General features: G+C 44.4%; 2 protein-coding genes across 3 annotated transcripts in view; one reads left to right on the top strand and one right to left on the bottom strand.

Moving 5' to 3' along the window:
• Window positions 1-211: 211 nt before the first annotated feature.
• DUSP4 (dual specificity phosphatase 4) lies at window positions 212-6,156 on the top strand. The gene is made up of 4 exons (XM_032685101.1): window positions 212-629; window positions 3,530-3,666; window positions 4,086-4,305; window positions 4,528-6,156. Exons 1-4 carry the CDS (start codon window positions 236-238, stop codon window positions 4,911-4,913), a joined length of 1,137 nt encoding a protein of 378 aa, XP_032540992.1. The 5' UTR covers window positions 212-235; the 3' UTR covers window positions 4,914-6,156.
• Window positions 6,157-6,231: 75 nt separating this feature from the next.
• Window positions 6,232-24,260, bottom strand: part of TNKS (tankyrase) — a 136,800-nt gene continuing 118,771 nt past the window's right edge. For both annotated transcript variants that reach the window (XM_032685098.1, XM_032685100.1), the window contains 10 exons: window positions 23,902-24,090; window positions 22,332-22,569; window positions 21,539-21,621; window positions 18,926-19,046; window positions 18,193-18,290; window positions 16,747-16,821; window positions 15,413-15,518; window positions 14,350-14,536; window positions 13,435-13,591; window positions 6,232-11,731 (listed from right to left, as the gene is read on the bottom strand). In XM_032685098.1, coding sequence (XP_032540989.1) covers window positions 11,645-11,731; window positions 13,435-13,591; window positions 14,350-14,536; window positions 15,413-15,518; window positions 16,747-16,821; window positions 18,193-18,290; window positions 18,926-19,046; window positions 21,539-21,621; window positions 22,332-22,569; window positions 23,902-24,090 — 1,341 coding nt within the window. In that variant the 3' untranslated portion in view covers window positions 6,232-11,644. The remainder of the gene's footprint in view (window positions 11,732-13,434; window positions 13,592-14,349; window positions 14,537-15,412; window positions 15,519-16,746; window positions 16,822-18,192; window positions 18,291-18,925; window positions 19,047-21,538; window positions 21,622-22,331; window positions 22,570-23,901; window positions 24,091-24,260) is intronic.

Here is a 24,260-nt window from a genome sequence, read left to right as displayed (position 1 = left end):
ACGCGGGACGAACATGGCGGGGCGGGAGGATTTTTTGTGAATGGAGGCGGTGACGTCGCCGCGCCCGCGCGCCGCCCCCCCTCCATTCATGCGGCCCCGGCGCGGGTGAATGGGCGGGGCGGGGCGGGGGCGCGCGCCGGCCGCCGCCGGGTAGTAAAGGCTGCGCGCGGCGCGCGCGGGGGTGCGCGAGCGGCGCGGGCGGCGGGCGCGGGGCGCGGTAGCCGCTCCCCCCGCCATGGTCGCCACCGAGGGGCTGCGGGAGATGGAGGGCAGCGCGCTGCGCCGGCTCGTGTGCCGCGACGAGGCCGGGGCCGGCGGCGCCGGGCGGTGCCTGGTGCTGGACTGCCGCCCCTTCCTGGCGCACAGCGCCGGCCACATCCGCGGGGCGCTCAACGTGCGCTGCAACACGATCGTGCGGCGGCGGGCGAAGGGCGCCGTGAGCCTGGAGCAGATCCTGCCGGCCGAGGGCGAGGTGCGGGCGCGGCTCCGCGCCGGGCTCTACGCCGCCGTGGTCGTGTACGACGAGCGCAGCCCGCGCGCGGAGGCCCTGCGCGAGGACAGCACCGTGGCGCTCGTGGTGCGCGCGCTCCGTCGCGACACGGCGCGCGCCGACATCCGCCTCCTGGCAGGTACCGCCGGGGAGGAACGGGGCGGGGGGGGGGGGGGGGGGGGAGCCGGGAATGTCCGATGGGACGAGGCCGCGGGCAGCAGCCACCGTCGCCTCCGCCCGGGAATGGGGGTCCGGCCTCGCTGAGCCCCGAGCAGGGCGCTCCCGCTCTTCCTCCTCACGGCGGTCCGGCCAGAAGTTGGGAGGCGGCGGGAAGGTTGGGGGGGGGGCCGCGCCCCCGAGGCGGTGCCCCCAGGTGGGATCCCAGGGCGATCGGCAGCGCCGGCGTTCCACCGGCGCGTGGGTCCCGAGCGGAACGCAGTCCGAGCCGGACTGGGGGGAGCGAGGGGTGGGACAGGTCCCGTGTCTCTGCCTGGCACCGGCCCTGGGCAGGGCTGGCACAGGGACTCCGGGAGGCAAGGTGCAAACCCAGGTGGAAGTGCGGAGAGGGAATCCCCCCACTCTTTGTTTGAGGTCATCCCCAGCCCCGCGGTGCAGAGAAGGCGTTTATGCGAGACCAAATAGCTGCTGTCACGCCAATGTCCCCTTGCAGCGGGCAGAAACCCCGGGGATGCCTTTTGCCACTACAGCAAGGATCAAGGCTTCCCCTCTCTGCCGTGTATTAAATGAGAAGCTGTGCGCATTTGGAGCCGCTGGTCCTGAGAATTGCCGTGAGGTGATTTAGAGGAGAGGGATGCTCAGCCGGGGTTCCTGGATGAGCTCTGTGGGGTTTTTTCTTTTTTGTTTACAGCCTGAGAGTCAATTTATTCCTTGGTTTACTTACAGCAGGGGTGAGGATGTGTATGCAGAGTAGCAAATCCATTAAGAGGCTTGATAGATGGAGGAGCTAGCACTTCTGTTGTACTAGATACAGTAAAAACAGCAGGAGCTGTTCCGAGGATGTGATACGATGTGCTGCTGTGGGAGTGCCTGCACAGCAAGGGCTCGCTTGGGAGCAGGCTTTTGGGTCCTTCACCATGAGCCACTGTGGTGCTGGGAGCCTTGCATGTGGCAGGAAACGCTGCTCTGCTTCAAGGGTTGCCTGTGTCAGCTGAGAGCCTCTGGTGCCTCTGTGGTTTTCATGGGAGGTTGTCTGGGGTTTCCAGTCCTTTACTTTTAAGGAGTGGGCTCCTAGAGACTCAGTCTCGGCACTATAGACTTCTTCCTTGCTTACCACAGAGCTACTAAAAAGATCAGTCTTGCTCTGATTTCACAGGAGCCACACTAACCCAGAACTGTGCATGCCCGAATGCAACTTTGTTGGGTTTGGGTCATGATGAAGACCCAGATGTGTTTTGTGCACATCAGGATGCTCCAGGTTCCCTGGGGAGCGGCCTGGCTGTGTGTTGCTTGGCAGTGGGCACCTGTGCAGCACAATTCCTGTTCCGGGCAGCCAGGAGCTGCACACCCCTGCATGGAACTGCTGGATGTGGTGCTTGGCTGAACAGGCATTAGGTCTGATGAGATACACTGAAGAGAAACATCTTTGACTATTTGAAAGGGCCTCTTTTTCTTTCCAAGGAGGGAGCCCGTTTCCGCCCATCACCCTGGGCAGCTTTTCCCTCTCAGGATGCTGGGATGTGGGAGATACAGGGATTTTAGGACCGGATCCCTTGAAGTTGTTTAACAGGGTCCCTTGGTTTTGGATGCTCTGTCAAATCGAAGCAGTGGACTGTAAAGGGATGTCAGGCCATGGAAATGCAGGCTCTGCAAACTGTCCTGCCTGCGTGGGAGGGACAGTGCAGTGCAGTGATGCATATTCACTGCTCCGCTTTAAGGTACTAGAGCCCTTCCTTGAGTGGGGGGAGGAAACCACAAAGGACACTGGGATGCTGGTAGTATTGGTCTCTAGCTGCCTAGGGATTCCTGGGCTACTTTGCTTGAGATGCTTGCATCCATTAGTCTTTTGAATGCCTTGTTGGGGCAGTCTCAGAGCTAAGGCTGGATAAGAAATATGTGTCCTGTATGTGCTCTAGTAAGCTGAAATCTGCAGGCATAGGTCCTGCAGTTGGGTTGAGTCTTCAGGAACCATCCTGGGAGTCACGGCTTGGACTAGCTAGTGTCCTGTGGTGATAGTAAAATACCTGATTTTTGTTGATTTTAAGGCTCAAGGTCAGACTTTACACGGATGTCAGGGTTGTTATTTGATTTGAATGAGAGAAGCAGATCTCACCAGAAGCATTTATTTGCAGCCAACACTGCAGTTTCCCTGTCCTGGGAACTCAGTGGGGTTTGCTTTTGTTTTGTGTGCCATTAGGAAGATCTGAGGTCACCTTTGCTTATGCCTCTGGCAGCGGGTCAAAGGACCAAGGTGCTCTATGTTCAGCTTGCTCCCATGTCCTTGAGAGGCAGCAGACACCTCTGGAGGGCAGCTTTGCTGTGGGCTTAGCTTCACTGTACCTGGCCAGTGCCAAGGCTTCCGTGGTCTATTGTTTTGGGAGCTCTGGGCTGAAGGGTCAAGCTGGGAAAGTAGCAGACCTGCCTGTGCTTTGTGACAGAATGATGTGTCCACGGAAGCTGGGAACTGAAAACAGTCTTTGGCCTTGAAGCAGTTTTCCCATTTAAGTCTGAGGATGCTGGTAACAAACCCTCTGTTCATCATCTTAGAGAGCAACGTTGGCCTCAGTCTGGGGTTTTGGCCAGCGGTGTGTAGGGGACTAAACCCTGGACCAGAGACTTTGGGTAGCCAAGATCATTGCAGAGCTCTTGGTGCTCTTGCTCCAAGGGAGTAGTGGGGGCCTCAAGGATTCCCCCCTTGCTGCCAGGAGCCTGGTTGCTCATCCTGGGGCAGGAGACCACTGTCTATTACTGTAGCATCATCTAGTGGCCAAGGGCATGGCGAGACACGTCAGCTCCAGCTGTGCTGTTTTGGAGTACAGTGAATGTAGCCTGGGATAATACTTTGCTCCTCTCTTCTTACAGGGGGCTACGAGCGCTTCTCCTCGGAGTACCCTGAGTTCTGTGCAAAAACCAAGTCCCTGAGCAATGTGTCACCCCCCACCAGTGCTGAGCCCTTGGATTTGGGCTGCAGCTCCTGTGGGACCCCCTTTCATGACCAGGTATGTGTAGAAGCCCAGTGCTTAGCTATTTTGACTGCTCCTTCCAGCGTTGCCACCTGGTCCTGCTGGAATCTCTCTGTTCTCTCTCAGCTAGGGCCTGCAGAGCCAGAGCCCTGCTTCCTTTCCTCTCCTGGGAGAGCATGATGGTCCTCCTGATCCCAGGGTGTTTGCAAGCCCTGGGGAGTGGACAAGCCCAAATCCTGTTAACCCACACCTGCCTGTTTCTGAACAGGATGAAGAAGGGGAGGGCTGAAATAGGTTTAACAGCTTGGGAAGGCAGCCTCTGCTCCCTCTTTTGAGGGCCCTGGGTCAGGTGCCAGGTTCCTGCACAGTTCAGGGTCTCCAAGCCTTCTGGATGTTTGTCCTGCCCACAGCTGTCCCCTGATCATCCCCATATCTGTTGTTTTTCTCTGTAACAGGGTGGGCCTGTGGAAATCCTTCCCTTCCTCTACCTTGGCAGCGCCTACCATGCCGCCCGGCGGGACATGCTGGATGCCCTGGGCATCACAGCCCTGCTGAACGTCTCCTCAGACTGCCCCAACCACTTTGAGGGGCACTACCAGTACAAGTGTATCCCTGTGGAGGATAACCACAAAGCTGACATCAGCTCCTGGTTCATGGAGGCAATTGAGTACATTGGTGAGTGCACATGCAGAGGAGTTGTGTCCATGTGTGTTTTATCAGGGGGAGGTTCCTGCCTCAAAGACCTGGAACCTTTGGCTCAGAGGGGGCTGGTGTCTGGCAGGGTCCAGGCCATTGTTCGTACTGGTGGGAGGGAGGTCAGCCACCCGCCTGCAGGTTTGGTGAGGGGTTGGGCTTTGCTGGGTGTCAGTCTCATGTCTCTTCCCTGTTGCCCTCCAGACTCAGTGAAGGAGTGTTGTGGCCGGGTTCTGGTCCACTGCCAGGCTGGTATCTCCCGCTCAGCCACCATCTGCTTGGCTTACCTGATGATGAAGAAGCGAGTCAAGCTAGAGGAGGCCTTTGAGTTTGTCAAGCAGCGCCGGAGCATCATCTCCCCTAACTTCAGCTTCATGGGGCAGCTGCTGCAGTTTGAGTCACAGGTGTTGGCCACCTCATACGCAGTGGAAGCTGTCAGCCCCTCGGGGACACTGCGGGAGCGGGGCAAGGCCACCTCCACCCCCACCTCTCAGTTTGTCTTCAGCTTCCCAGTGTCTGTTGGTGTCCATGCCACCCCCAGCAGCCTCCCATACCTGCACAGCCCCATCACCACGTCGCCCAGCTGTTAGCTCAGGGGCTGAGGCCAGCCAGGCAGACAGTGCCAGGCGTGGAGGGGGCACACAGGCAGAGAGCCCTGTGATGTTAAGCAATAGTGCCGGACACTGCCATTCATCCTGGACTCAACGTCTTTTTCGTAGGGAAATTTCTTACCTCATCTTGGTTTGTTTGCTTTTTATTGTCATGTTTGGAAAGCACGAAAGTTGTAAAAGCCACAAACCCTGACACTGTCCAGGCTCTTTGGGGGAGGAAGAAAAATGATATACTGGGTTTCCTCAAGTGCCTGGTCTTCATCTGTTTCCATCCATATTTTACTGTCTTGTGTTTTAAAAAAAGATACACCTCCCCTTCTCCCCATGTTTCTGCCCCTAGCTCACCCAGGGTGAAAAGGGAGCGTACCCTCTTTTAATTGTGCAGCAGTCTTCCCCCTTGCACAAAGAGACCTGGGGGTGTGGGTGGTGGGTGCTGCTCGCTTGAGCAGCAGGAAGACTGGATGACAAGCAGAGCTGCAGGCAGGGCCATGGGGCAAGCAGGAGTGGTGGCAGGGGCTGCCTGCACTCAACCTCAGCCATGCCAGTGGCTGGGGAGATCAGGCAGTAGCTGGCAGGCACCTGCCAAATCACCAGCTGAGCCCTTTCCATTCCAGTGGGGGAGAGCAATCTCTGTGGTTGGGAAGTGGTTTGGAGGGGAAGATACAGTCTGAAATGCCTTTTCTTGCCTCTGTGGATCACTGGTTTCTGCAAAGCCTAGGTCCAATCTCCTGTGGCTTTAAGATGAGAAAAAAGGGGTGGGGCAGCAGTCTGGGCTGCTTTTGATTACTTTGTTGAGTTTCCTCTCCACCCATCCCACTGCTGCTCTTCTTCCAAAAGAAGCAGGATGGAACATGGGTGGGCTGTAATGGAAGACAGTAGCTGCTGGGTGGAGGACAGGCTGGCCCAGAGATGTCATCCATCCAGCATTTTCAAGCTTTCCTCCACCTCATGACCAGCATCTCGCTCACCTGTGCAACATTTCTGCAGCTTTTGGTCCAAGCCTAGAAAATGCCTCATCTTCAACCCACCTGGAGCCTTATTTCCCACCCTACCTCTGTCCTTCCCTGCAGTCCAGTTCAACACACAAGATGCCTGTGTGGCTGATGTACATATGTATGGTTTTGTTCTTTTTTTTTTTTTCTAGAAATTAACTTTTTATTTATTGCCTGAGGGAGGGAGGAAACACTGTTTGGAGAAAATAAAAATAAAACTGTTTTCAACAGTCGTGGCTGGAGTAGGTTTGTTCTAAGACCAAAACAGAATAGCTGGTTTTGTACACACTTCACTTTCACAGAGCAACTGTTAAAAATGTATTTATTGAATTTTAAACTATTACAAGTATTGCAGATCAGACATTTAGCCAAGCACATTTATAGATCAAACTCAGTTGTTACAGAGATGTTACCTAAAGTCCACCATGTAGGTAGGCTGAGAACCTGCCCATCGTCTTCAACTTTGAGAGAGAAGGTAAAGGAGGAAATAAATAAATGATATCCCAGCTTCAGGTAATTGGCAACCAAGAGAGGACACATACAGGGCTAGTTATGAAAACAAGTTTTACAAAAAAAGGTCTAGAAATTCAGTCCCCCAGGTACACTGCCATTTGGGTTGCCAGAGAAAGCAATTAGGAATGACGATGCACAAGCTCATGGGACTGCAGCACAGAAAATCCCCATTTCAATTTCCAAAGCTGAAACATCTGCAGATGTTAAGAAAGTGTCAAAATTATCTTGTGATACAGAGACTCTAATACTCTACATTAGTAATTAATGGGACCAACACTAAAACTCACCACCAACAGGTCCAGCAAGACCAGTACATCAAAACCAGTCAGATAATACAACCTGACAGGCATGTGTTAGCGCAACAGGAAAGGCATCTGCTTCTCACATCCCCTACTGATTCATGGGCTCGTTCACGTTGCTACAGAGATTTTAACACACATACACTGTTCCCTGATCCTCTGGGTTTCGCATCTCCTGTGTGTTCAAGACAGGTGGGAACACCACCACTGCACCTCTGTGCACGTGTCCTGATGCTCTCTGAAAGACCAGGAGAACATGCTCTGGGACTGTGCCAAGCCACCACCTCTGAACTATGGATTCAAGTCTTTGGAGGTTCACAAGCCAATTCCTACCTGAGGCAAGAACTGAATCTGTGCTTTCCCATGTCTTCCCTATTGGGGCTGCAGCATAGCTTAAAATACTGCAAAAATACCTTAACATGACTGAAGCATGCCTTAGATGCATCTCCTTTTAGATTTCTGAGCTAGATTTTCTGTGGCAAAGCAGCATGGAAACAGAGGAATCCCACTGAAAATAAATTCACACATTTCCTGACATTCAGCTTCTGAGAATGATTAGCGATGTTCAAACTAATCTGTTTTGTGGCTGAACCCTTCCTTTTACCCGTCTTGTAAAAACCTCTTCTGGGCAATTTCTGTTAACAGTCCCATATGGAAATTCTAAGCAGTGCCTAAACTGTGCAGGAACTCTGATGTCACTGCAGGGATGCAGGAGTCTTTTTTGAGATTTGCCACTGTTAAGTAGTTCCCAGAGGCCATGCAGTGGCACACATTAGCATCCCTCAGCACTTCAGGCGTTCACAGAGAGCAGACGCCTCCTGTAACCTACAACAAACACTAGGAGCAGCTGCTTTCCAGAGCCAAGAAAGTGTCCTTCTCCAGAAGCTGCTCTGTCCCATATACCACATTCCTTTTCTGTGCCTGCTGCCCACCGAAGCCAGCAGTGCACAACATTTTGTGGGGCTTTCTTTTTGCTTCAGTGTAGAATTTTGGGGTACTCTGGTTACCAACAAGCAAAGTGTAAGTTTGCAGGCAAAATAAATTCCTGCTATTTAATGCAGTGGGATTCAATTGCATCACATGCAAATACTCAAAACAGAAGTTAGAAAACCATTGCTTATTCCTTGGACTGCAGACCAATAGTGACTGCAACATGGTGGAACTAGTACAAGGGGTTTGTAACAGTCTCTGTGGAGCTGGGATCAAACACGATTGGTTGGTAAAAATAAGGACTGGAAAATAAAATATACCTTATTAAGGTACTGTACTCTGCTTTTAAACCTAACAGAAGTTTTGCTGACAGCATTCATATTACAATGTCGCTCTGCACCAGATATCTAATTCATCAGTCTCACAGAAACAGTTTCGGCAATGGAGGGCAGAATCCTCCCTTGTTTGTTATGTGGTGAAGTTTCTTTCAGTTTTGCCTATTAAAGTCCTCAAACTGCATAGAAGTTTCAAAATGCTGCCTCAAAGGGACACTGACAAAAATCAACAGGCCTGAGAGACAAATTGCCCCTTTCCCCAGCACACACTGTGGTCTGTCCCAATGGGAATAGCTCTTTCTAGAGCCCATGAGGGGTGCCCAGGCTCCCCAGCCTATGAGATGGCTTAGCCCAGAGTGTTCCTACAGCCTTAGCTCCTACTGTGCCTCCACTTGTGACTCAATGCTGCACTTAAGCATCCCATTATCAGGGAACTGCACTTCTCAGGAGGTCAAAAGCTTAATTTCTCAGGAGGCAGCAGCTGCCTGGTTATGGGGGCATGGCATTTTAAGGTCCCATTGAAGTTAACACCCCCAGCTAAAGCAGCAGCATCTGTACCATTAACAATCTGCCAAATACAGCTCTACCACCAAAACCACAACCAGGTTTTTCATGGGTAACTTTGATATTGATGGGCAGATCCTCACTTTGTTTGAAACTGTAAGAGGAGCTACAACAACATACGCTACTCCTGCACAGGTTTCTACGACACACAGACGCATCATCAGGCCTGGGTATTCCTCTATGTCTGGCCACAAACAGATATGAGATCACGTCATTACAAGACAAAAACCACTGCAAAATTATTTCCTCGCACAGCACCTTTACTCTGCACAGAACATCAGATACGTTAACACTGGCTGTTCAAAGATACTGGAAAGCAGAATCAGAGAATCACAGAACATGCTGAGTTGGAAGGGACTCATCAGGATCATCGAGTCCAGCTCCTGGACACTCCAAGAGTCACACCACAATGCCTGAGAGCGTTGCTCAAACGCTTCTTGAACTCTGTCAGGCTTGGTGCTGTGACCACTTCCCTGGGGAGCCTGTTCAGTGCCCAATCACCCTCTGGGTGAAGAACCATTTCCTAATATCCAACCTAAACCTCCCCCAACTCAGCTTCATGCCTTTTCCTTGAGTTCTGTCACTGGTCACAAGAGTGAAGGGATAGGTACCTGCTCCTATGCTTTCCCTCATGAGGATGCTGAAGACACCAATGAGGTCTCCCCTTAGTCTCCTCTTCTCTAGGCTATTTTTATCCTCTAGAAGTTCAAGGCTGCAGAAGAAATCCAGACTAACCATTAGTTCAATCAGCACACAGGAAACAACAAGCAAGAACAGCATCCGGTGCGGGCTTGGCGGGGCTTTTCGTTTTTAGATTTTAGATTTGTTTTTGAAAGATGTAAAGCTTTTAACTTCCATACCCAGATTATCCATTCTGCTCACCTAAGCAGCACAGCTGTTTCACCATTTAAAACTATGTCTAACTGGGGATAGTGAGCAATACTCGTTCTGGCCGCTATCAGAAATCCTAGTGTAGATAGGCACATTCCCTCATTCCATTATTAACTAAATTAAAAACAAACCCCAAACTTTAATGGTGATTACAAAGCTTCAAAGCCTAGTGGTGATCTCTGCAATCCTAACACTATGAAACAAGTAGCCAAAATACAAGCACCCGATTTTATCACTGAAATTTGTTTAAAAGGACAACTAGGCTAGAGCCTGGCTGGGACTTTAAAGCTACATATTTAATCAGGTCACAAAATGAAGTGAGAACCATATATCCACTGCCAGCTCAAGAAAAATAAAACTCAAAGTTCAAGATCTGTTGGAGTATTGCTATTTCTAAGGTTTTCTTTAGAGATACTACAAGCGGATGATGTTCAGGTAGACATATTGCATCAAGTGACTGATTTTACAGTGGGTGAAATTCCTTATGAAGATAACTTGCTTCAGCATTAATGCCTTAATGTTAAAAATAAAAATGTTGTGTCCTAATGTTGAAAGTGAAAAGCTCTTCAGCTTTATTTTATCCAAACGTGTCAGCAAAATCCCACTTGTGAGTAGCACATATATTTTTATAAATTAAAAGCATACTATTCTGTCGTTTTCTTGCCTTAAGGGGGATAAAACCTGAGTGCATGAACTGGATCATCAGATACTAAACAGTGCTGGTTGACAGGGAAATATACAGCATGTTGTGTTCAAAGGAACATTTTTTTCTCCAGTTGTTACATGGTCAACACTGAAGCACATGTCCTGGTATTGGCTGTTAGGAAAAAAATTAACAGGTCTCGATTTTCAACCTTCTCTGAAACTGTAAAACACCACAAAAAAAGAAATTGCTTGCTACTTTTGTTAAGTGCACGTCCATCATGAAGGGGACTTTTGAAACTGTTTGATTCTGTGCTACACAACGCTTAAAAATAATTTTCTCCTACCCTGTAAAGTAAACCTGGGAACTTGGGAAGAAGGGAATTAAGTGAATAAATCCTAGCTTTGTTCTCTGGTACACCTGCAAACAAATCCACTTGCCAACTGATATTTTAAATTTTCGTTCTCATCAAAATGTAAAATGGATATCTAAAATAATTATTACTTTTGTAAATCCCTTAAGCTCTTCAACTGTGATGTCACACGCAAAGATGTGACATGAAACTGCTATAACACACTCTCCCTTACCAGCCTGAAACCCATTTACTGGGTCTTATATTACAGAGGAACATGAACTAGATATGCCCTTGTGTATGAAATCTGACTGTTCACCTGCTATCTCCCAGAAACCCATACGCCGCTGTAACTGGAGAACAGTTCACAAGCTGCATGTACTTAATAGGAGCCTTATAAAATGTTCTTTTAGGGATGCCAGCAGAGGACATGGACCTGTTTTATGATGTTCCTCCACGCACAAGAGCTGGTTTTACCCTTGCAAACACTTTCTGGCTTCCCCCAGAAAACTCACACAGACAAAGCAGAGAACTATCATGATTTGTCTCCACTCTAAAGTTACACTCACTCATATTATTGTTTGCTCAGAGGTGTGCAAAAAACCCCTATATTGAAGAACTTGACCTAGCCCCTCCTCAGATGAAATTTATATTGCATTGTTAATGATTTTAGTCAATTCGACTTTTGTGCAAAATATCTTCAAGAAGGTTCCGGCTCAACTTCAGAATACAAAAGAAGAATAAATAGGATCTCTTGACAACAGAAAATGAATGACGTATGCTGAAAAGAAAATGATGGGCTTAATGCAATTTATCTGCAAATAAAATAACTAGAATAGTAGTGTCTGAAATTTTAACATGTGAGATGGCACCAGTAAAGATTTCCATTTGTACGATAATGTTCCCAAGGTCTAGATCAAAACAATATTATTTTATACACGGTAACTGCAGAGACTAGGAGCCTGAGATATGTTATTAAAAGGCAGTCCCTTGTAAACTTTCCTCAACAGGAACAGTAGCAATTGAGTATGCAAGAGTTACTCATATCATATTCATCAAGACAGCAATGCTTTATAAAAAACATACAGCTTATTTCCAGGTTGTTAAGAACTTTATGATACTGATTTTCTGAAACATGTATCCATCCAGTCCAAGATTGAAGCCACATCCTTCTTCACTGCTCTGAAGCTACTAAGTCTTTTGCTCTGCTGCTGTTGCTGTCTGTGAGGGAGCTTCTGGTTTCACAATCTGGTATGTAATGAGATATTCTGGATATGCCTGAAAGTAAAACAAGAAAAAAACCAGTGCTTTATGCAAGGGTACACTCAGCAAGTTCCCATTTTTTTGCATTTCACTAAACAGTGAAGACAGCACAGAAAGGACAGCACAAGAATCGGCTCTGTGTTCACAGCATGCAGAAGAAAAAGTGGATTTCAAACCTAGCCAGCAATAAGTGGGAACTACTCAATGTAGTTAATACTTCAATTAACATACTAGTAGAAAGAAAGATGTTTCTTCCATGCAGGCATTGCCAGAAATTCTGTGTGTAACAGAAATTCAGAGTTACTCCCCTTGTTAGCTAGTCCTACAGATCAGTCAGGGCCTATAAGTTACTCAAATCTCAGACAGTCTGACCCCAAAAGGCTCACTAACTTGCCATGTGACCTGCAAATTCCTTTACAGGCAGTAAGACAGTTGGCCCACCCAAAGCACATAACCCAGTCAGTCATCTGTCCAGTGTTTTCTGAAGACAGCTGGTAGTCGGTTCAGTCCCAGAACAAGGCTAAAGTTGCTGGAGGGCAGAGCCCCATTCAGAAGAACCTAGACAGATGAGAGGAGACTAGGCCTACAGAAGCATCCACAGCTTCTCTGGGCATCCTGTTCTAGGGCCCAAGACAGAGCCCTGAGGGACACCTCTCATCACCAGCCTCCACCTGGACATAGAGCCACTGATTACAACCCTCTGGCTGCGCCATCCTGCCGAATCCTTATCCACAGAATAGTCCGCCCTTCAAACTTGGAGATAAGGATGTCACGTGGGACATGACAAGTAGATGACATCGGTCCATCTTCCCTTGTCAACCATTGCAGTCACTCCATCATAGAAGGTCACCAGATTGGTCAGACACGATCTGCACTCACTGAAGCTCTGCTGGCTGTATTGCATCAGCTCCTTGTCTTGTATGTGCCTTAGCACTGCTTCCATGAGGATCTGTTCCATGATCTTCCCAGGTACAGGAGTGAGACTCACTTGTCTGTAGTTCCCCAGGTCTACTTTTCTCCCCTTTTTAAAAATAGGAGTGATGTTTCCCTTTTTCCAGTTGCTGGGTTCCTCGCCTGGTGGCCATGACTTTTCAAATATGATGGAGAATGGTTTGCAACATCAGCCAACTCCCTCAGGACCCTGGGATGCATGTCATCAGGCCCCAGAGACTTGTGGCTATTCAGTGTCATTCAGTGGTCTTGGAGCCACCCAATAAAGTAAGCAAACCGCTTTTCTAGAGCCAGGGTCTAGCTGAGTTATTTAGATTAAATATCAGCTTCTGAAGATTGCTGTGCTACTCCAGCTGCCATTAAAGGGCAGTCTCTGTCACTGCTGGGAATATAGAGGCAAAAAGCCCAGAATCCTCAAGATGTACAAGAGCCCCAAAAATGCATGTGATCATGATACTGCAGTAACGCAGTGAAATGGAATGGGAGAAGGAGAGCCTACTGAGAGAAACCACAATTCTTAATAGGCTCTAGCAGTGCACCACAGGGGAAATCAGGAAATTCTGCATGGTATAAATCAGAGCAGTTCAGTGGACGGGAGTAGCATTTGCTGGCTAGATACAGTTTATTTCCACATTTAAATGAAAAAAAAAATTAAAAATCTAATCAACCACCTTATCACAGCACACTTGGTCTGGAAGTCAGTCACATCCCCTCTCCAGCTCCAAGCTCTGTCCTTCCATAAGCCCAGTCCTTGCTAACTTACATACCTGTTCTCCCCTATAGATAACGTATTCAGCATACGCAAGTCCATTCACGCTTGGTCTGCCGATAACAGAATGGTGCCCTGGAGGGGCATGAGCCATTTTCATTGTGCTGAACTGAAGAAAGGATTTTCCAAGGGTCACTCTACAGAACAGCATTTGTCTAAAAGGAAAAAAGAAAATATAATTTTTCAAATATCTTACTAGGAGTTGTATGCTTCCAGAACAATTTCAGTCGTTTGAGTTTACTTTGTTACAATTAATTTCTCAAGGCTTTTTAGAGAAACGCTTCTAGAAACCAGTTCTAAGACTGTACGAAACCTGTCACAAAAAATCTTTCACGACACACATAAGGGAAAACACACACTTCATCTAGCCCTCACATGGAGGCCTGTTCTAGTTCACCTTATATAAAGCTGTTGAAAGAAGCTGAAACTCTCTGTGTTCCTATCAGCAGGGTATGGACAGGTGTCAAAGTGCGAGAAACACATTGATCTACTCCAGTACAAAACAAAGCTGTGATTAAGTCCTGCTCGCTACTTCCAGAATTATCTGATCCACAGTACAACACTGTACTGCTGACCACCACTTTGCACTGCAGTTTTGTTCTGAGAGTGCCTGGAGTTTAATTGCTATTTTCCCCTGACTCTTCATTTTCAAACTTGCTGTTTCAAGCCTCTTTCCTGACCACAGCTCACTTTGATTTATACTCACTGCATGCTTAGATGTAATTTTTGACCTTCCTGTGGGACTCGCTGCATTTATATCCTTTTTTGTTCAGCTTTGACAAATGGAAAACTGTGTTTTTCCTGCCATGACCAAGCTCAAGTGGCCATTCTTTCCCTACAAGTCATCCTGGGCCAGGATTGTAAAAACCAGGACAGCCAAAATTACGTATGGGGAACTCTGCTGGACTCATACCTGTGACAGATATAACAGGACCTGTCTTTGTGTGTGGGACAGCCTGTTCCTCCCCCTATTCCGTACACATATTGGTTGCTTTTTGAGGAGTTCTCAGCAAAGTAAATTCCAGCTCCAAACATTCCTCCAATGTATGCATGCCTTTCATCAAATCCTTTGTGAATGATAGCATTAATAAAAGGAGACCCTAGAAGAGAATGACACAAAAAGATACATACTTGTTAAGTTTTATAGTAATACAGGACTCCATGTCAAGAGGAGTTTATCTGCCTCAAATAGACCATTAAATACCAGAAAGCGTGCTCAGTCAGCTGGAAGGGGGCGATACTCAGCAGGATGCAGTGATGTGTGGGATTTATCATTATATACCAAAATCCCACGTGTGACTCATTTCTTACTCATTTCACGGATCTCATTAAAAGGCTTTCCCCCTACTCACATTTCAGTGCAATTTATCTTGTCAATGCACACCTTCTCCGGCAGTCAGTACTGGTTAAGATGGGGCAAGATGTCAAGACAACCATTCCCAAAACCAATTTCCTATACAGAATCATAGAAGAATCTAGGGCAGAAGGACCTTCAGGCAACTGTCATTTGTAGGCACTTCTAAAGAATTCTTGCTGAAACTCATAGCTGGTTTTGATTCCTTTCCCTGATGGCTTGCCTGAATCAGGGTAAAATTGCCAGAGTAAAACGCTTTTACTGTGCGCCGCTCTCCTCATTCAGAAGATACCATGTTTTTCTCACAGTAATGTAACATCCACCAGCAGCTTTACTGGAAATGACTAAGATATGGCTTAGCAAAAAACCTTCCTTTTTCTTAAAATAACAACAACAACAAAAAGTATTTTTTTACCTATTGTAGCTTTTTGAATTGCAGTAACCATACAGACTAACTCCACCACTCCCCCATCCCCAATGCACCCTCTGCATTTCAAGTGTAGATATACAATTATTTGTACAGGATGGTGACACAGCAACATTAATATTGCCTGTGGGTCCTTGTAGGGTTTAGGGTTTTTTGTTAAATTCCAGTACATACAAAGAGACACTACTTCCTTACCGTGAAACAACATGCGTTCGTTGTGATGATTATGATTCTCCTCTGAGACCTCTTTCTGTCTGTGACAGAATCTCTCCCGCAACTTCTTGTTCACTACCTTTTGAATCTGCAGTGGTACAATAAGTCCAACCATACTTGAATTGGAATTGAAATAAAATATAGTTTCACAGAGTTCACATAAATTCAACAGGGAAACTGAGAGCAAGACATGAGAAGGGTACAAAGAAACCCCCAGCCTGTTCTGCACACAAGGCTGAAGTCTTTCAAACAACTCTGTAGCACACACTTACAAATGGTTAAAACCAGTGTGAAATCGCAGCCTAAGTTGTCAGGTTTAAGGACAACTTTCAGGCTTCTTCTCTTGAGGCCTGCAATAACACAAAGAACTAGAAACTGTCTGAAACTCCTTCCCTCTCTGCTTTGAGCTCTGTTGAACAATCTAGTCTAGCTTTTTGAAACTAGCTGTCTAGTTGAGGTTTATTTTTTATGAAAAGAAACAACTTTTGAGGAAAAAAATAAGGAGATGTCCTGTTTAATCTATCCTGAGATATTGTTTCAGCCACACACTCATACTACTGTGGTTTCTCTAAAGGACTTTACCTTTGGCTGGGAGTGGGATTGAAAGCAAAGTTTACTTTGGGATGTATGATCTGCTGGATCAAGTTGCAAAGGCTCTGGACAGGTTTACTTTTCAAAGAGATAGGTACCATGGGTTTTCTGGAGCTCAGAAACCAAGTTCTGTTCTGATTTCCTCTATTTCCTTCTCCCCCCAAAAAGCAACCAGAAGGTGTACTTTCCCTCAGAAAGACAACACTCTGATTTCTGAAATAACAGGACTTGTAAAACATATTTTTCTAGTTAGCAAAAGCAAAGAAGGAGGTGTCAAGATCTAAGATTGCATAGGCAGATAGAAACATTTATTAAAAGTCACGATCATCCTTTTATACACCCCTCCCCCAAATCTTCTTTAAAGAGACAAAAAAAGACTACACTGAGAAAAAAAAACCAGATCTGGGTTGCAAAGTCAAATACAGAAGTTATAGACCTCTGAAATTTAATCAAGTTGTGAAAAAGTCAGATTCTTCACCACTTCTGTCTTCAACATCAGTTCTTCAGATTCCTTTAAGAGCCCAAGTGGACTTCTCCCTCATTTTATGTGCAGAGCACACCCTTAGTCTATTTTTAGCATCTAGCACTTGCTTTAACTCTGTTCCTGAATATTATTTCAACAAAGAACTTTAAATATAAAGGGGTGATCCATTAAACCAATTCTGCCTGCTGGCACAGATACTAACGTAATTTAATCCATAAAATTAAGAGGTTTTGAAACTTACCCTGATGACATTGTATCTGTTGAAGATACCACCAGCATTTCCACCATCTCGATGCTCCCGGATTGTACTTTGCATCTACATAAAAGAACACAACTGAATGTTCAGCACAAAAGCTTGCTAGCAAGGCAAAGTATCCATGCAGTGTCTCAGAATATCACTGACAACAATGGGCAATCTTGACTGAAAATTAATTAAAAGGTGTAAAAAACCACATCAATTCTAAACTGAGGTACACCTTAATTTCTCAAGCACCCCCCATCCTATACTGTTCCACAGTAGAGAAGTTGGATGATGCAATTATCCAATCTTGTAATAAAAATCTACATAGGAAAAAGGAGAATAATGGCACTTGCTATCCAAATTATATACAACTAGAAAATCTGCTTTAGAGTAAAAAAAACAATCCTTGAAAATGAATATACAAAAATATCACTTTGAAGTAATAACAAATGTGATTTTAATGAGTTTAGGTTGCATTTCTTAGTGATAGGAAAATGGCTGTACTGTAAATTTTCCTATGTCGTTAGCAGATCCTAAGAATTTTAATGGTTTCATTGTGTCTTTTCCAGAAGTATTTATAGCTACAGCAACAATATTTAGTAACAGTTCAAATAAACATCCCAATTTACTATGGCAGACAAGTGACCCTTTCTGTTGGAAAAGTTTATAAAAACAATCTGCACAAACTCCAGTTTATGAAGTTACTAATAAAAAATATTCCTGGCTTAACTGGCACCGATACTGAATATCTAGACTTTAAAAAAGACTACAAGATTTCTGTGCTATAGTGTAGGAACATGACACAAATAGCAAATGCACACTAAAATGGAGTTTCTTCCAAATACAACTCTTCAGGAAGTTTCTTTTCTGTTGTGATTTTTGCTTTCAAAATGGTATCTGCTCGTAGTTTACTTAAATAAAAGAGCATGTGTGTGTGGGAGGCAAAATTGCAGTCAATGCTTAATTATCCAAGAGCTGTTTATCTGGGTTACTGATTAACCAAGCCACTGAGACAAGAGAAAACAAGCTGGTTCACTTGCAGAAATAGCTTGAGCACAGAAAATGCCTAGAGAATTGCAAGGTCTTGATCTCTCAGTCTTTATACACAGCTTTTGATTTTTGCAGGTCCACCTATCTATGGAAAGCTGTGGAAACCCTTCCTATGAGACAACATTCAAAACACAACAACAACAAATTGGAATAACACTAAGTGAGCGAACAGACCACTCGTTAAAAAAATTAGCAGGACACAGCAAAATAATTTCTATCATTGCTCTATGTGAAAAGACAAATGAAGAAGCCTAAACTTCATGTCAGATCTACACAATTCACACACCAAAGCCTATTTCATCACTTTCAAAATGTATTAAACTTTAGTTCTGACAGGTTATAAATGAAAAGAAAAATATACAGCCACTGAAGCATTAAGAAAGGGACTTGGATTACCTCCTCTTCTACGGACTGATACTCCTTATCGTCAGGAGCAAGGTCAAGGAGAATGGTCCCCTGACTCACACAGTGGAAAGTCAAATAAGGATTAGTGCCTGCAAAGAGAAGGAGTGAAAAGGAGCACAGATCAACAGGAAAAACCAACACCAGCTCTATTTGTATCCATCATCATCATTACTCTTCTTAAACAACCCCAGCACAGCAGGAAATGAAAAATAAACACAAGGCAGAAGAATAACCTCAAAAAGATAAAAAGCTTTTCGTTAGCAGCAGAGGCTTTAAAAGAGAGAAGAAAAATGCATGTGGGACATAACTGCACTTTATTGCTTCTGCTTTCAACAGAAGCATATCAGAAATGTGGGGCAGCTAAAACTCCATCAGGTCCACCCTTCAGGATACAACTGGCCTGTGGGTAGGTACGTAGGGTAAACCAATCCAATAGCTACTGCCTGGGTGAAACAGGATGCCAAGAAACAGGCACAGCTTCCAAGGCTGCCTCAGGGGTTGTCCATTCCCTGGAAAGGCGAGTGATCACTTGGTCCTGTATCTCCTGAATATATTCTTTACCTGTCACAACCCACTCATCCACCATGTCTGCCAGCAAATACACTTTCCTGACATCTGGATTCTTTCAAGTCCTGGTGACAATGCCTACATTTAGAGAGAGATCTACATCTGGGAGCCTGTTATATGCAACAGTTAGACTAACCAGTAAAAGTGTCATATTTACCTTGCTGCCCTCCTAGAAGTCTCTCCACACCTTTTATTAATTTGTGGCGGTGTCCATATGCATTGATCCCAATTTCTTTAAGCTCCTCATGCCCCATGTCTGCCAACACATCCAGGGTTATCTGGAAAGATGAAAGACCACAAAAATCACTTACCAAACCCAGCCCAACTTCCAAGGCTGAAGACCTATCACCTCAGAAAATGGACTGTATTCATGGTGCAACCAAGACCTTATATATGTTTAATGGTTTTTTTTCACTTCTAATTGCTGCCACCTTCTGGCACACCTCTCCCTATTGCAGGACCATACCCAGCTGCTACAGTGTGAAGCTGCGCAAAACTTTTACTTCTCTTAAACCAATTAGCATGAGCCTGTTCTCATAAAAGGTTCTCACAAGCATTTTTACTTAGGTAGAAGAAGGATGCAAAGAAATGCTGGGACAAATATGGGAGTATTTTTGAAGCGTTCAAAGTTTCACCGTGTTGTGCAATTCATTATTTTCATTACACAAGCAGAAATTAATAATCTGTAAGCTTACTGATAAATGCTGTCTTTTTCAGATCAACATTGTTATGGTGTGCTATTACTATATATCTATATATACATGTGCACTATCAAACCAGTGTGTCAGCTATGCTAAGGCATGCTCAACTGTTCCACTATATTTGGAAATAATTAACATTGTGAGGACATATACAACTATTCATTTGGTTGCAATTCATGAATACATCTACAATCACCTGACAAGGTTTTAAATTTCAAGGTTGTGGAGATTAATGGTGGAAGCCAAAAGGTAATAAAACATGATGTCAAATAAATGTTTTTGTCAAGAACAGGAGATAAAGGTTAAATAAAGTACTGTGCACTATAAATCAATTGTGCACTGTGGTGATTCTATGAAAACCAGAACTATCTCAACTGGAGGAGATAACTGCATAAAATCTACTTGTGAATTTACACATTAAACTAGAATGGGGAGCTCAGCAAATAATAGAAAAGAAGTTGTATTACTAGCACAATTTGAATTGCAGGTGTAAACTCTGTCCACTACAAAGTGAATATCATTAATTCAAAAGAAAGCATCTCAAGCAAGGAATTAACAGATACACTGAACATCTGTCCAACTGAGCAGAAAACAACCCCACTGGGATCACTGTGGAAAAGCCACTGCAGACATTCATCATGTGCAGCAGAACATTAAAAAATACAGAAAAACCCAAATCCTAGAAAGCATCAGGAGCAGAGTAGAGCCAAGGTGAAAAAGTGCACACAAAGTTACTGCAGTGCTTGCAAAAACCAGCTTAAAACAATAAGCTTAAAGAAGATGAGTTTGTTTTTACTGCAAAGAAACTTACAAGAGGACCTAAATGGTTTCAAAACAATGAATACAGTGAATCCAAATTGCATTATTAAATCTTATTAGCCAGGGAAAATCTTAAAACAGGTTAGGAGCTAAGGAAGCAAAAGTACAACAAAACCAGCAAGGCAATAGGAAGGTGTGAAAAATAGTAAGAAAAGAGAAATGTGAGAAGAGTATAGGTTGGTTTGAGGTTGGTTTCCTTCTTAATAGAAACAGTTCCAAATTAAAGAAAAAAGCTTACGCTTCATATACAAGAAGGGGAAAAAATTATGTGGTATTTTAACTTTGGAGAAATACCTCCTAGAATATATCACAGAAATAATTGGAACTTTTTCTGTAAGCAATACATTACATTTCAAGCATTTTTTTCCTGATCCCTCAATAAAGGATTAGCAGCAGAGGCCGGAAGAAAAAATAATCATTCTATCCAGTCTCTTGCACTTGTACCTTTCACTTCCACCATGAATCCACGCAAACAAACAAATTTATTCAACTGTAACATCTTAAATTTAAGAAATGGTACATAAAAAGGGTCTTCAAATACATTACAGAGACTTCTGCTCTAAAACATTATGTAAGGTTGAGACACTGTTACATTAGTTGTACTCCTTTCTTATATTGTGAAACACTGATAAATCCGCAGGTTTTTTTCCCTATCTCTCAATGCCATTTGAAACTTGTTAGCCCTGCAAAACCCAATTAATGCTATGGTCCAAACCTAATAGAAATGTAGCTTCTGATTCTCTAGTGTGACTATGCCCTTGCAAACTAGATTTTTATTTCAGCATATAGTCAAACTGGAGTGTTTCCTAGATCTAACTAAAATACCACATGCAGCACTACAGGTGGTGAAAGGCTTTTCTGGCTATTGAGACTGCTGAAGGACAAGTGCAGGTTACATTTCAACCTAACTTTGTTATATCCATCATGTTCAAAGTTCACAGGGTCCAATATAACTTTCAGAATACAAGCCAAATTGGCAGTCATAGTGTATGTATAAGAAAGTGAAAGCTACTGGACACCTGAATCAAACAACAGAAGATATTTTCACAGGTTTCTCAACTTTACCGTAACATATCTGGCAACTCATTTGTGGAAAACTGAAAGAAAACTTGGGTATACTTATTTTTCTGTAGATGTGACATTGGAGTTTTTTCTTTCCCTTTTTCAATTACAAAACAAAAATGTTGCTCAAATTTATTAGGTTAGTTTACCTCTTAAACATACAAACAGAGATGAGGTTGGCCACTTACCTGTTCTGTCTCAAAGATATCCCGAAGGTGTTCAAGACCGAGGCTTTTTAGGAACTGGGTAATGTTCATGTCAAGACCAGAAACTACAAGAGAAGAAATGAGTATTTATATCCTATGCATCTGAATTAACAACAGCCAAACCAAACCAACCAACTTTAAAAAAATAATCAGTAGCACTGATTCTCTCAAAATTCCACACTCCGATTTTTTTTGCAATTTGTCCATGCCTGTAATAAACAATCCACTTCCATTGTGTCAAAGCTCTGTGCAAAGCTCATCACTGTTCCCTCTTCAGAATGAACTATTAAAAGCGCACAAGCCATCTGTGACAAATGCAGGCTTGTATTGTAAAGAGAAGGAAAGGAAGAGTGGGTGTATTTTTGCTATGTGATCACCTAGATGCTGACCTAAAGCATGGATTCCACATACTAATTAAAGGGTTTAAAAGGCCTTAGCAAAGTCCCCCAGTCATCACAATCATAATTCCTTCATCAAAATAATTCTTATTGGATTTTCTTTATAAAATCAACAACAAACATCTGGGTACCTAATCAGATCTGCCTTTGTAGTCAGACCTAATCACTGACAGCAAACACAGATGAACAGTCAACAGTGCTCCTAGCAGAGCATGTGAAAACAGAGCGAGCATCAGGCACTTTAAAATGTAGGTAACAGTTCAAGCTGCACAGTATTTTCTGGCTAGTTGGAAATGCTTTCCAGATAAAGCAAGGCCTGTTGTGATACTAAACTACTGTACTTCTAGCAATGTAAACTTGTCCAGCAGCAAATGCACCTTCTCCTTCCTTCCTGTCAGTTCCTGCTGCTCCATCACCAGCGTTTGATGCCCCTCCTACAGCTAGTTCTGCCAGTGGCCCAGTGAGGTTATCTATACTGCTGGCAGCAGAGAGGCAGGACGGTGTGGATGCTGGCGAGATCACAGAGGCACTAACAACAGTAGCTTGAGGCTTGAAGCATGTAGGCAAAGCTTCTGGAGGCATCGCATCTATCAGCAAAGCTCGGATATCGTCAGCCTGAAAAACAGAAAGAACATCCAACATAAGGTCCTACTATCACAAGTCACCAATTTCTGGAAATATATATAATTTTTATTTTCATTTGTTTTAATCGATTGGTCTCTTCCCCGTTAGAAAGAAAACCACCAACTTCTGTTACAGGGGAATTCATGGTTGCAAGAACATTTTGATTCACTGTTCAGACACAGGTGAATTGGGTTCTCCCCATTTCTAAAGGTATGCAAGAAGGTATACCTAATTTCCTTTCTGGCACAGTGACTTTACAGGTGTTAAAGCCAGGAAGAACAATATAGCAACTTTATCTGAAATCCTTCAGAACCTAGGCCAGGGAATGCCACCTCATAATTTCTCTGTCAGTCTCAACTTCAGCTGAAGCACTTTGCACTGGAACAAGGTTTCAATGGAAAGACTACCACTGCCTTTGCTATAATCATATCTCATAGTGTCAGAATAGGAAAAAAGACATGAGCTCAGGAGAAGTATGAACTTAGCTAAAAATTGGATTTAGCCTTTATTGACTAAATTAAGACAGACCCTCATCTTCTAGAATTTCCCCCTTGCAAGTTCTTGTAGAATAGAACAAAATAGGACATCCTTATTTACCCTCAGAGAAATCAAGTAATTTTCATATCCTTCATCACAAAGCAAGTTTTCTAAAGCTCAGTGTACTCTGGGGGATATTTCTTGAACTCTCCATAAATAAATCAATGACCTTAAAAGATACTCACAGTGTAACTAGACAGAGCATCCAATTTGGATGCATGATCTATTCCATCAAGACTGGTTAACCTGGGACATACATGTTCATGCAACTTTATTAGGCTTTTCAAGCAGCCACCACTAACAAGAAAGTTTACAGATGCCAGTTTCAGAAAAAGTTTGACAGCCACCTACAAATTTCAGAATGTTGTTTTGGAGTTACAAAAAAAAAAAGAACTGAGGTAATGTGGAGGCACTGGGCATGTTCATGGCCCATCTGGTGTTCCTCCTAGGTTCAAAGAAATGATCATCAACAGTATACAGAGTGACCATCATGAGGGACATTTCATAAAGTTTTATTTCTGGAAATGAGGAGACTGATCCCAGGATTAAATCCTTAAGCAGAAGCAAACCTTAAATCACAACCCATGTTAAGATCTCAGCCAAAGGAAAATGCCTGGACTGATGGGTAAAAAGTCACAAATAGGCATTCTAGAGATGCTCTTCTCTCTCCATCTCAGCACAATGAAAGCTGAGGACCCCTGATGTCATGGAACCAGAGAAAGGAATTTAACATGCAGAACAAATCCTCCAGAGCAGACTGTGGCTGGCATGCTAACATGAACTTACTGTTGCCAGGTCTAGTGGTGTCTGACCCTCTTGATTCTTCATGGTTGGATCTGCTCCATGAGCTAACAGCAGAGCACAGAGCTGTGTCCTTCCTTTTTGTGCAGCTTCATGCAGTGGTGTGAATGCCCATTTATCTGTTGCATTTACACATGTATTGTATTTGATCAACAGTGCTGCTATATCCACATGCTGGAAAACACAAGAACATCTTAATCAACATGACACTAGTAAAACATATATTTCCTTTTTCATGCTGGAGGTAATGGTGCCTAGAGACCCCCGTAGTTTCTCTTTCCTTTAACTCATTCTGCCTTCTGTGTCTATGTAGCAGCACACTTCTTCAGGTACCAGTTTTTATT

The sequence above is a fragment of the Chiroxiphia lanceolata genome, chromosome 4, assembly GCF_009829145.1.
Source record: "Chiroxiphia lanceolata isolate bChiLan1 chromosome 4, bChiLan1.pri, whole genome shotgun sequence".
NCBI lineage: Eukaryota > Metazoa > Chordata > Aves > Passeriformes > Pipridae > Chiroxiphia > Chiroxiphia lanceolata.
This window is presented reverse-complemented; position numbering and strand designations above follow the sequence as displayed.